Source organism: Mobula hypostoma, chromosome 2, assembly GCF_963921235.1.
Source record: "Mobula hypostoma chromosome 2, sMobHyp1.1, whole genome shotgun sequence".
Lineage (NCBI taxonomy): Eukaryota > Metazoa > Chordata > Chondrichthyes > Myliobatiformes > Myliobatidae > Mobula > Mobula hypostoma.
Genome location: NC_086098.1, coordinates 228,739,608 through 228,753,183, shown reverse-complemented (window position 1 = coordinate 228,753,183; position 13,576 = coordinate 228,739,608). Strand labels below are relative to the sequence as shown.

Sequence of the window (13,576 nt, the reverse complement as noted above, 5' to 3'; positions counted from 1 at the left end):
CCAATTTTAGCTTCTCTCTCTCAAACAATGGGGTGAATTCCATCATATAATCACTGCATTCTCTTGCCCTTCATGAACACGAAGCCAGAAACATTGTCTGGATGGGTGACGAGCTCCTTTACTGTTGTTGGGAGCTGCACTCATCCAATAGCCAAACAATCTAAAATTGCTGGGATCTGCAAGACTACAGCCCAGATGGTATCTTGTTGTTAGATCCCTGCTTAAGAACCTCTGACATTAAATTCATCTTTGGAGGTGATATTTCAGTTTCCTTTGAAACCATTTCTAAATTCCAGCATCATAGCTGGGCTGAATCTTATCCTCTCTCCTACATCCAATGGCTGATTTTGTACACACAAGCTCAGTGCAGCTGAAAACTCTGTGGACGTTGATCAACCTCCTTTATTTGTCATAGGATTGCGGAATCTGCCTCCTCAACTCTCCCAGAGCACAGATAATGCAAATATTATTATTTTATCTTCTATTACAATTGTCAGTGCCTGCAGATACATATGAGCATTTTGAACAGAAAAAAAAATTCTGGAAATAACAAATAAGGCAGGCAACATCTATGGAGAGATAAAGAGTTAATGTTTATAGCTGATGACTTTTCATCAGAACTGACGAAACCTAGAAAGGGAATGTCTGTAAGAGGATGGAGACCAGAAGATACCAAATGACACAATGGATGGTGGTGCCTGCTGAATAGTAAATTTTGGATATTTGCAAACAAACAGACCACCAAGGTAGGAGATCACCAACAAGAGAACAAACAAGACAAACTAGTCCTGCTTAAGAGTTTTGGCCTGAAACATCAACTGTACTTTTTTCCATAGATGCTGCCTGGCCTGCTGAATTCCTCCAGCATTTTGTGTGTGGTGCTCAGGTTTCCATCATCTGCAGATTTGCTCTTAGGGTAGATCAGCAGATCTGTTTTCGAATTTTGAGCCATTCAATTATTCCCATCAATTGTTTAACTAATCTTATAGATTTTTTTGAGGTTACCCGTAAAGTTGATAAGCAAAATGCACTGGATATTGTCTACATGGACTTTAACGAAGTCCTGAAAGGGAGGCTGGTCACGAAGTTTCAGTTGCTTGACATTCATAATGAGGTAGTAAATTGGATTCCACATTGGCTTTGTTAGAGAAGCCAAAGAGTGGCAGTAGATGGTTTCTCTCTGACTGGAGGCCTGTGACTACTGGCGTACCACAGCGATCCGTGCTGGGTCTGTTACTGTTTGTCATCTATATTAATGATCTGAATGATAATGTGGTAAACTGGATCAGCAAATTTGCAGATGACACCAAAATTGGGGGGACAGTGAACAGCGAGGAAGGCTATTTGAGTTTGCAGCAGGATTTGGACCAGCTGGAAAAGTGGGCTGAAAAATGGCAGACGGAATTTAATGCAGACCACTGTGAGGTGTTGGAGTTTGGAAGGACAAACCAGGGTAAGACTTACACAGTGTACATTAGGGCACTGAGGTGTGCAGTAGAACTGAGGGATCTGGGAGTACAGATGCATAATCCCTGAAAGTGGCACCAAGGGTAGATAGGGTCATAAAATAAATCTTTTGGCACATTCTCCTTCATAAATCAAAGTATGGAGTATGGAGTTAGAATGTTATATTAAAGTTCTCTAAGATGTTGGTGAGGTCTAATTGGAGTATTGTATGCAGTTCTGTTCACCTTTCCTCAGGAAAGATATCCATAAGATTATAGGAGTACAGAAAAAAATACAAGAATGTTCCCAGGATTTGAGTTATAGGAAAAGTTGAATAGGTTAGGACTGCATTCACTGGAGTGTACCAGAACAAGGAGAGATTTGACAGAAGTATGGAAAATTATGAAGGTTATAGATAGGGTAAATGCAAGCAGGCATTTTCTACCAAGGTTGAGTGAGACTAGAACTAGAGGTCATAGGTTAAGAGTGAAAGGTAAAATGGTTAAGGGGAATTTTTTCACTGAGAGAATGGTAAGTGTGTGGTATAAGCTGCCATCAGAGATGGTGGATGAGAGTTCAATTTCAATGTTTAAGAGAAGTTTGGATATGTACATGGATATGTTGGGTGACTTTAACCTTATTAAGTGTATTTTTATTGATATTGCTATTGTTAATAATTATGATGAGAGAAATATTCAAAATTAAACAGATTGTTTTGAAGAGACATAGATATTTTATTTTGGGCTCATTCATTTAGCTTGCCAGTCAGATAGTTCAGAGACTATTGTGGTGATTGTTTATTGTTAATGGGTGCACATGTTTATATCGGGGTTCAATATTCACATACAGAGTACAGTTATACGGGTTTCGGTATTCTGCCCGGTGCAGTCTGGTAACCTCTAGCCGTATTTCTTCCAGAGATTTGGAGGAAGTGAGGTTTATTTCTGTTTCCCCTGTGAAATCTGGATTTTCAGGATGAAGTTCATCCCCAGGATACAAGGCGGCAAAACCATCAGATGCCATTAGTCGGACTGAAAGCCATCGTTCACAACCTTCCACAGAACGATCTTGGCTAAACCTCTGCAAATCTTGAAGGCAGTGAAATCGGCAAAGTCTTCCTATCTCATACCATTGTGGGGGAGGAACGTAGAGTTTCTCAGATTGGTGATGCTCTATCACCTCAGTAGGGGTCATCCAACTGTGAGAAATTATTTCACGACCATCATGTACAGTGAAAGGAATTTCTTCCAAACAACAAATAAAGAATGCAGTATCAAATCTCCTTTTCTGAAAAGTGGGAGTCAACCAATTACTCCATTCCTTCAATGCCCAAATATTTGGTAAACAGTCCAACTCTTTGCATAGTTTTATAAAATTTGCTGCATTTTCCTGCACAAGAGGCCTCCAACTTGCAAGTTTATTTTGGCTATATTGTGGAAGCTGTATGATCCCACAGTTGTTCAAGTCTTTATCAGGGTGATTTGGCTTCACAAGGAGTACCCCCGTCTCTTCAAAAGTTTCCCTAATGGCACAAATACGGAAAGCTACCTCTCCAGGTATTTGAGATCCTAGCTTTTTCCTGTCTGTGGCAAAGATTGGAGACCTCCTAGCAGTTTGTTTGACTGTGTCCAGCTTAAAGCTGGGTGACTGGCAAAAAGGATGGAACAACTGGATCCATTCATTGGAAAAATCACTTGAGCTTATCCTACCTCCTGGAAACACATAAGCACTGGGGAAAAAATTGCTCCTCGTATTCCGTTGTAACATAAGCAAGGTATAATTATATCCCGTCTTCTCCAAGCATTTGTGAGGTAGATTCCTTCCTTGTGATTGTTGATAGGTTTGCATATTTGTAGCACTTTTACTCAAATTGTGCATTCGGATACCTGCAGCCAGGATCACAGTCGCTGATTCCTTCCAGTATTTTAAGTTTATGTTCATCTTTGCTGCAAGAAACAATAAATTATTTATCTTTAACTGATGGAAATCTTACTTTGATACAGTACATCAGTAATCAAATATCAATTACAACATTCAAATAATTATGTATTTGAAAGGAAAGAACTTGCAAGGATATGTGCCGAGGGTAAACTGAGAAGCTAATGAGACCATAAGTCTGTAAGTCCCAGTGACCTGAATGGCACATCCCAAAGGCTTGAAAGAGTTGATGCTCGGGTTATCACCTTTAAAAAAATTCTACTTATTGTCAAAATCAAGTTTCAAAGTTGAGTTTGTTGTCATATGAGTAAGTACATGCATGTCAAGTGGAGTATTTCCTGTGAATTTGAGGGTATCAAATGTAATGGCTCGAAGGGCCAAATGGCCTATTCCTGCACCTATTGTCTATTGCAATCCATCCACTTAAGAAAGGAGGTGGGAATAAAACAGGGATCTACCTATTAGCCTAATCTCAATACAAGGGAAACTGCTGGACCCTACCCAGGGATGTAATACCAGAAAATCTTGAAATGAATAATAAGAATAAGCAGAGTCAGCATAGATCAATGAAAGAAAACTAAGGTTTCACTATTCTACTGCAGTTCTTTGGATATTTGACTAGTAGAATAGATAAGGGGAATCTTGTGGTTGTGGTGTATTGGGATTTTCAAAAGGCTTTTCAGACGATCCCATACAGGAAGTGCTCTTTGGCAACTATTTTAACCATTGTTTCGTTCCTTCACTGACAGGTTTGATCACCCAAAGGTGCTAGGAAGCTGTTTCAGAGAATATATGGCATGCACCAAGTATTGGTTGGAGCAAAAGCAGAAGTGAAATAGAAGCTGGCAAAGTGGATGCAAGAATAAGTGCAAAATGATGCACTGAAGTGGATCTTCGATTTCCTCACTTGCAGACCACAGTCAGTTCGAATCACCTCACAATCTCCATCAGCACAGGTACATCACAAGGCTACGTACTTAGCCCCTGCTCTACTCACTTTACACATATGACTCTGAGGCTAAGTACAGCTCCAATGCCCTATTTAAGTTTGCTGATGATACCACTTTCATAGGCCAAATCAAAGGCGGTGACGAATCTGCATAGAGGAGGGAGATTGAAAATCTGGCTGAGTGGTGCCATAACAACAACCTCTCACTCAATGTCAGCAAGACCTATGTCAGGATGTTGTTCACCAACTATAGCTCAGCATTTAATACCATCATTCCCACAATCCTGATTGAGAAGTTGCAGAACCTGGGCCTCTGTACCTCCCTCCGCAATTGGACTCTCGACCTCCTAAATCCTCGACCGCAATCTGTGCGGATTGGTGATAACATATCCTCCTTGCTGACGATCAACACTGGCACAGCTCTGGGGTGTGTGCTTAGCCCACTCCTCTACTCTCTATATACACATGACTGTCTGGCTAGGCACAGCTCAAATACCATCTATAAATTTGCTGACAATACAACCACTGTTGGTAGAATCTCAGGTGGTGACGAGAGGGCGTACAAGAGTGAGATGTGCCAACTAGTGGAATGGTGCCACAGCAACAACCTGGCACTCAACATCAGTAAGACGAAAGAGCTGATTGTGGACTTCAGGAAGGGTAAGATGAAGGAACACATGCCAATCCTCATAGAGGGATCAGAAGTGGAGAGAGTGAGCAGCTTCAAGTTCCTGGGTGTCAAGATCTCTGAGAATCTAACCTGGTCCTAACATATCGATGTAGTTATAAAGAAGGCAAGACAGTGGCTATAATTTATAAGGAGTTAGAAGAGATTTGGCATGTCATCAAATACACTCAAAAACTTCTATAGTTGTAAAGTGGAGAGCACTCTGCCAGGCTGCATCACTGTCTGGTATGGAGGGGCTACTGCACAGGATCAAAAGAAGCTGCAGAAGGTTATAAATCTACTCAGCTCCATCTTGGGTACTAGCCTACAAAGCACCCAGGACAGCTTTAGGGAGCGGTGTCTCAGAAAGGCAGCATCCATTATTAAGGGCCTCCAGCATCCAGGGCATGTCCTTTTCTCATTGTTACCATCAGGTAGGAGGTACAGAAGCCTGAAGGCACACACTCAGCGATTCAGGAACAGCTTCTTCCCCTCTGCCACCCAATTCCTAAATGGACATTGAATCTTTAGACACTACCTTATTTTTTAATATACAGTATTTCTGTTTTTGCATGTTTTTAAAAATCTATTCAATATACGCAATTGATTTACTTTTATTTTATTAATTATTTTTTTCTCTCTGCTAGATTATGTATTGCATTGAACTGCTGCTGCTCAGTTAACAAATTTCGGGTCACATGCCAGTGATAATAAACCCAATTCTGATTCTGATTATTGACTTCAGGAGGAGGAAACCCAAGGTCAATGAGCCAGTCCTCATCAGACGATCAGAGGTAGAGAGGGTCAGCAACTTAAAATTCCTCTGTGTTATCATCTTAGAGGGTGTGTCCAGGGCCCTGCACACGAGTACAATTACAGCAGCGCCTCTAGTCCCTGAGATTTTGTGAAGATTCGGCATGACATCTAAAACTTTGACAGTCTTCTATAAATGTTTGGTGAAGAGTTTATTAACTGCTCGGTGTGGAAATACCAATGTCCTTGAACAAAGGCAGTGGATACAACCCAGTCCATCACAAATAAAGCCCTCCCCACCATTGTGCAATTCTACGCGGAGCGCTGTTGCAGGAAAGCAGCATTCATCAAATCAGGGATCCCCACCATCAGGTCATGCAATCTTCTCTCCTCTGCCATCAGAAAAAAGGTATAGGAGCCCAAGGACTCACACCACCAGGTTCAAGAACGGTTATTGCCGTTCAATCATCAGGCTCTTGAACCAAAGGGGATAACTTCACTCAGCTTCACTCGCCCTGTCACTGAACTGTTCCCACAACCTACAGACTCACATTCAAGGACTTTTCATCTCATGTTCTTGATAGTTATTGCTTATTTATTTATTATTATTATTTCCCTTTCTCTTTCTTTTTTTATTTGCAGTTTGTTGTTCTTTTGCACACTGGTTGTCCGCACTGTTTATGGGCTGTACCATTGATTCTATTAATGTTATTGGATTCATTGAGTATGCCTGCAAGAAAATAAATCTCAGGGTTGTATATAGCAACATAAATGTACTTTGAACTTTGAAGCATAATGCTTCTGCAAAAGGTTCTGTTGGGGTGCACAGAATGAGATCCCGCCATCACAGGCCACTGAGGAGTTAGACTGTGTGTAAAAACCTCTCAAACACTTAATTGGTGGAATGATAACATATTGCAAGTGTATGTACTGAAATGCTTAGTACAATAAAATAAAGTAATGATTAAGTCCCAATTGTATTACTTTATACTTTCAGAATAAAGTATTTTTGGGGAAATAATGCAGTGCCAGGCTGCAAAATTAAGCAGAGACTTGAGCCTGGATAGAGAGCAGTGACATCTTTGCTATAAAGAACTGAACTGAAGAAGCCCAGATTGGTGTTGATTTAAATCTGATTTAAAGCAGGGACCTAAACAGTCCTTCCAGGTGTGGCAAAAATCCACACACATCTCCTCCAAGCTTGCCTGTTGTGTTCAGTGCTCCTGATATGGCCTCATCTACACCGGTGAGATCAAGTGCAGACCCAGCAACAGGTTCATAGAACACCTAAGCTCAGTCCACAATGGCCGTCCTGAGCTCTTAGTTGCAGACAAGTTCAACTCCCCTTCCCATCCCCACAGACCTACTCATCCATGGCCTTCTATACTGCCAGGATGAAGGCCAAAGCAAACTGAAGGAGGAACATCTTGTATCCCATCTGCGCAGTCCACAACACAAGGGCTTGAATATTGAATTTTCTAATTTTAAGTACCTCCACCTCCCCTCTTCTTCTCATCCTCCGGTCCTTTCGTTTTTATCCCCTTTCCCACCCTCTCCCAGACCACTTGTCCCATCTTCATCATACCCTCCTGGTTCATTCCACCCACTTCACGCATGGATTCCCTGACACCATCCACCATCCCCCCCCATCTAGTTCCAATTGCCCTTCACCTTTCCTCTAATTGTCACCTTCATGATCTTGTCTATCTTCCTCCAGCAGCTGTCTCCCATCTTTATACTCCCCTCCCTTCGCCTTGCTCAGAGTTTCTTTCTTTTTTTCCCTCTCTCTGTACCCGCCTCTAACTACCTCTCAGCTGTTGCAGTCTTCCAACTCCACCTCCCTTACCCGGCACTACATGCCTGTGATCCCACACCCCTTCCCACCAACAACCTCGGGGAGGCGTATAAGAGGGAGGCAGATCGGCTGGTTGAGTGGCGTCGCAAAAACAGGCTTGCACTCAGCACCTGTACGACCAAGGAAGGGAAAGTTGGGAGGACACAGGCCAGAACTCATCAAGGGGTCAGCAGTGAAAGGGTGAGCAGATTCAAAGTACAGTCATTATCAAAAAATGTATGAAATTATACAACCTTGAGATTTGTTTGCTTACAGGCATTTGCGGGAGCTTCAAGTCCTGGATGGCAACATCTCAGAGTATCTACCTTGGGCCCGACAGACTGATGCAATTACAAAGAAGGCATGCCAGTGGCCATACCTCATTAGGAGTTTGAAAAGATTTGGCATGTCACCACCCTAGCAAATTTCTACATACGCACCAAGGAGAGGTATGGGGTCTACAATGCACAGGACTTCAAAAGGCTGCAAAGGGTTTTAGACTTAGCTAGCTCCATTGTGGGCAGTAGCCTCACACCATCGGGGCTATCTTCAAAAGGCAGTGTCACAAGAAGGCAGCATCCATCAATAATGACCCTCACCATCCATGACATGGTATCCTCATTACTAAAATTAACTTATGCTAATTATCTTTATGTATTATACAGTACCGCTGCTGGAAAATAACAAATTTCATGACATAGAGTATGTCAGTGATAATACACCTGAGTCTGACTCCCTTCTTGCCACTCCTCTTGATACCAGCAAGCTTGCCTTCCCGCTTTCAGTCTTTACACCGGGTTTTGATCCGAGATGTCCGCGGTTTCTCCTCTCGGATGCCACTCCACCTGCTGAGTTCCCCCAGCATCAACACATGCAGAATTCAGGAAGCACTCAGCAAGTCGGGGCGCATCTACAGAGGAAAATGAACAGTCGATGTTTTGGACCGAGTCCATTCATTGGCCTGAATCGTCACCTGTCCATTCCCCTCCATCTGCAGATGCTGGAAATTTGAGCAACACACACAAAATGCTGGAGGAACTCAGCAGGCCAGGCAGCATCTATGGAGAAAAAGCACAGTCGACGTTTCGGGCCGAAACCCTTCAGCAGGACTGGAGAAAAAAATCTGAGGAACAGATTTAAAAGATGGGGGAAGGGGAGAGAGAACCACGAGGTGATAGATGAAACCTGGAGGAGGAAGGATGAAGTAAAGAGCTGGGAAGTTGATTGGAAGTTGAAAGGGAAAAGGGGATGGGAAATGGAGAAGGGGGAGAGTGGTTGGGGGGGCATACCTTAAGTTTGAGAAATCAATGTCCATGCCATCAGGTTGGAAGCTACCCAAATGGAATACAAGGTGTTGTTCCTCCAACCCAAGTGTGGTTCTAAGTTAACACTTCACCTGTGAGTCTCTTGGGATTATTTACCGTGTCCGGTGCTCCCAGTGTGGCCTCCAGTACATCGGTGAGACCCAATGTAGATTGGGAGACTGCTTCACTGAGCACCTATGCTCTGTCCGCCAGAACAAGTGGGATCTCCCGGTGGCCACCCATCTTAATTCCACTTCCCATTCTGATATGTCTATCCATGGCCTCCTCTACTGCCGCAATGAGGCCACAGTCTGGCTGGAGGAACATCACCTTGTATTCCATTTGGGTAGCCTCCAACCTGACGGCATGAACATCGACTTACCAAACTGCCAGTAGTGCATCCCCCGCTTCACCATTTCCCATCCCCTTTTCCCTCTCTCACCTCATCTCCAATCAACTTTCCAGCTCATAACTTCATCACCACCCCCTCCAGGTTTCACTCTCCCTGGTGGTTCTCTCTTCCCTCCCCCCACCTTTTAAAATTACTGCCCAGCTTTTTTTTCTCCAGTCCTGCCGAAGGGTTTCGGCTCGAAATGTCGACTGCACAATTTCTCATAGATGCGGCCTGGCCTGCTGAGTTCTAACAGCATTTTGTGTCCATTGATCCAAATTTACAATGTCTGCAGTCACTCTTTGTGAGTTCCCCAGCTCATCATTTGTTGCCCTAGATCCAATATCTCCAGTTTTTTTTTTCTGTGTCTCCCTTGATTTACAGCTAGGGTTTTCGGTGAAATCGGGAGGCAGTCACCTCCATTTCCCTGTTGAACCGCCCGCCGGAACTCGTTCCCGGACGGTTCCAGCCGCCTGCCCACCTCCCGTCCCCCAAGATCTCCCCAAACCCTGTAAAAGGCCATGCAACAATTAATACTGTGCCTGCAACGGAGTTTACGACAGGTCATGGAACTAGCTGTCAGCTTCAAGGTTCCTCGGTTCCACGCCGGCCCTTGTGTATCTAGATGCTTATCAAAAAAAAAGTATAAGGCTTTGAGTTAATAAAATCAAAGGTCTCACTAGAACTGACAAAAAAATACTAGAGAGACGCCCGGCGTATATTTTTGGCGGAGCAGCTAATGCGTCTTGGAAAACAAACTTTTCAAAGGATATGAAGGGCGATTTTCATTGCGGAGCCCGTACACTTGCCACCCAGTACTCCATCTGCGGGTCAACGTGTGTCGGTACAGAGCATGCAAGGCAGTGATAGTTTAACGTCGCACTTGCGTCGCTCACAGAGCACCACCATGATCGGGCAAGGATGGCGCAGTAGTGCAGGGTAACGTAACGGGTGACAGATGACACGTATTGTTCTTAATAAAAACTGTTCTACATAATTCACAAATATCGTCATTGAGTCGTTGTGATTATTTTAAGAGACGGCGGCTGACGTAATGACGTCCATGTAGGGCGACTCCCCCCTCCCGGCTTCATCTATCACCTTGTGTTTCTCCCTCCCGGCTTTTAAATCTACTCGTCCTTTTCCTTGGCCGGTCCTGCTGGAGACTCTTAGCCCGAGATGGTCGACCGTACCCTTTTCCATAGATGCTGTCTGGCCTGCCGAGTTCCTCCAGCACTTTGTGCGCGTTGCTTGGATTTCCAGCACCTGCAGCTTTTCCCTTGTTCGTATTGGAAGTAAACGGCTGCGGCTTTTGTTCAGCACGTAAAGTGCATGTTTTATTCACAAGATCAGTAGTGTGAAGACTACTGCATTTTAATTGCCCTGGTTTATGATTACGGGATTACTTTGGAAGTGCCCAAAGGCAAAATCAGAGAGAGGTAGAACATGGCAACAGAGCCTTCCTTCTAAACCGACTATCAACCACCCATTTAAATTACTCCGACAGCTGAATGAAGGCAAGTCTGAAGTTGTCTTATTTGGCCCCCCTGACTCCAAAGTGATTACCAACAGTCTCGGTAACCTGTCCACCCTTGTCAAACCCCATGTCAAAAAACTTAGTGTGATATTTGATTCCGCCTTTAAGTTTGACAAGCAAGTTAATGCAGTAGTAAAAGCCTGTTCTCCCCCCCCCCCCGCCCCCACTTCGTACGACTGCCAAAATCAAGTCGTTTCTCTCCTTCAAAGATCTCGAGAAAGTCATCCACGCCCTTAGATCCTCCGGCTTGGACTAGTCCAACTCCTTGTATACTGGGATTAGTCAGTCGTCCCTATCCCGCCCGCAACTGGTCCAGAACGCCGCAGCCAGACTCCTGACTGTAACCCGGAAGAGGGACCATATTACTTCTATCCTGGCCTCTCTCCACGGGCTACCAGTACGGTTTAGAATTGATCTTAAGGTTCTCCTGTTTGTTTTTAAAGCCCTAAATGGGCTGGCCCCCTCCTATATCGCAGACCTTCTCACCCTTTATTCTACTTCCAGGTTCCTCAGGTCGGCTGACTTGGGGCTCCCGGCTGTCCCACGATCTAAATTTATGTTCAGGGGTGACTGCGCCTTTGCTGTTGTAACCCCTAGACTGTGGAACAGCATTCCCCTCCCTATCAGATCTGCCCCCTCCATCGACTCTTTTAAGTCCAGGCCCAAAACTTACCTTTATCCACTAGCGTTTGAATCTTCCTGATGTGGCTGATTTTTGGCTTGTGCCTAGTCTCACGTGTTGTTTATTTTGTGCCTATAAGCTGTGTGCCTTGTTGTTTATATCTGTGTTTCTTGTATTTGTGATTTTAGCTACCTGTTATGGTTTGTACAGCACTTTGGTCAACATGTGTTGTTTTTAAATGTGCTTTATAAATAAATTTGACTCGACTGGACTTAATCTTTACTTTTTATTTTCCCCATATACTCATCAAAACCTGAAGACTCCACCACACTAGAGACAATTTGTAATGGCCAATTCTTCTACACAATCTTAGGGATGAGGGAGGAGACCAGAACGTAAAATCTACACTATGACAGGAAGAACGTACAAACTCCACCTGCAATCAGATAGAATTTAGGTGTCTGGTGATGTGGGGCAGTGGCTCTATCAGCTGCACCACTGTGCTGCCCTCAAAAGGATGAAAATTTTCAACCTTCAGATTTCATTCTTGTCAGTCGATGCCATATATAAATTAAATTTATAAACTTACATCAATAATGGATAAAAACTTAGTAAAATGTTTCACTTTTGTAACACCCTGGGAAAGGTTTCACTGCTAATGTAATTGTCTTTCTGTAGAAGCACTGCTAATGTAATGGTTTTTCTGTAGCTGCAGTGTTTGGGTTATGGTTGGAGATAACGGGGGGCTTTGGAATGTGCGCCATCCAGTGAAGGGAGTGTTTGTTCTTGAGTGCCTGAGACCGAGGTGATCTGGGTCTTTTGTTCAGCGAGAGATGAAGAGAGAAGACCCAGAAAGGAGAGGTCGTAGACAGCAGGATGGAGTGGACTTGGAGTGGGGCCAGGAGTCAACGAAGCACGGGAAAATCGATGGAGGACCAACGGAAGGGCAACCGTGAACTCCAACATGCACATTAGACTTTTTCATTAAAATGGGCCCTTTTCTTTTTGTTTTCTTTACTAATCCTATAGTAAAATTAAGAATTATAAAGATAAATTGTTTAACTGCATATGGTATGCTGTCTGCTATTTTGTGGTATTGATTTGTAACGGGGCAACTGATCACACAGCATCCACACAAACAAGAGGTTTTGCACCTCAGATTTCACACGTTTGGCTGGGCCAGAGACGGTCTTCCCTAGACTAACACCATCGGCACAACCTGAGGGTTACACTTTGATTTGGAAAATCATATTCCAAGAAGCACAGAATAGCCTATCGATTGGTTAAATTGATGGATTTGGAAGGAGAGTCTCAAGTTAGGTGAGGAAGGTGGAACAGTAGATGATTTTTGGGGATGAATGCCAAATCATTAGGGATTGCATCGGCAAATGACGGTATCAACTTTTGACAGTATAAACTTACACAGTTTGCTTCAGCATTCACAGTGGAAGAGGTCAATCCTGATCATAATCCAATAATTCCTGCTAGTAATTTGAGAAATGGGGCATCACAACAGGGACCTATTGCTGTTTATCCTCGTCCTTGTAAAAAAAAAGGCTATTTAGATTTGGAGGGAACGCAGAAAATTAGTGAAATAGCAGACAAAAAGTGAGTCTGCGTTTACTTAATGCAAAGAGTAAAGTGAAAAGGACAGCTGAGCAGAAGGTAGAGATATAAACATGCAAATATATTTTTGATACACTGATATTACTGAATATGCGTTGAAAGGAAGGACTGGAAGATTTAGCTTCCTTGCCTCAGAGTTTTCAGGTAACTAAGGGAGGGAATATGATGAACTCTTGACCCTGCAACCTACCTCTTCGTGGTCTTGCACCTTTCTTGTCTCCCTTTCTCTTCATCATTTACACCTCGGACTTCAACCACTGCACAGAGTCTTGTCATCTTCAGAAGTTTCTGGATGACTCTGCCATAGTTGGATGCATCAGCAAGGGAGATGAGGTCGAGTACAGGGCTACTGGTGTGAGCAGAATTATCTGCAGCTTAAAGTGAAAAAGACTAAGGAGCTGGTGGTAGACCTGAGGAGAGCTAAGGTACCGGTGACCCCTGTTTCCATCAAGGGGGTCAGTGTGGACATGGTGGAGGATTACAAATACCTGGGGATACGAATTGACAAT

At 43.6% G+C, this 13,576-nt stretch overlaps 1 protein-coding gene across 5 annotated transcripts; it reads right to left on the bottom strand.

Annotated features, from left to right (window-relative positions):
* Positions 1–2,155: 2,155 nt before the first annotated feature.
* Positions 2,156–11,508, bottom strand: nudt19 (nudix (nucleoside diphosphate linked moiety X)-type motif 19). Of its 5 annotated transcripts, none has more exons than XM_063041610.1 (3): positions 11,493–11,508; positions 9,825–9,910; positions 2,156–3,392 (listed from the first exon to the last, which is right to left on the bottom strand). In XM_063041610.1, exon 3 carries the CDS (start codon positions 3,385–3,387, stop codon positions 2,221–2,223), a length of 1,167 nt encoding a protein of 388 aa, XP_062897680.1. In that variant the 5' UTR covers positions 3,388–3,392; positions 9,825–9,910; positions 11,493–11,508; the 3' UTR covers positions 2,156–2,220. The 5 variants fall into 5 exon arrangements, with proteins under 5 accessions (XP_062897680.1, XP_062897679.1, XP_062897681.1 ...); XM_063041609.1 differs by lacking the exon at positions 11,493–11,508 and adding an exon at positions 10,476–10,865; XM_063041611.1 differs by lacking the exon at positions 11,493–11,508 and adding an exon at positions 10,384–10,399.
* Positions 11,509–13,576: the final 2,068 nt, after the last annotated feature.

Coding starts and splice junctions, on each gene's coding strand:
- nudt19 (XM_063041610.1), bottom strand. CDS start 3,387: ATGAACATAAACTTAAAATACTGGAAGGAATCAGCGACTGTGATCCTG.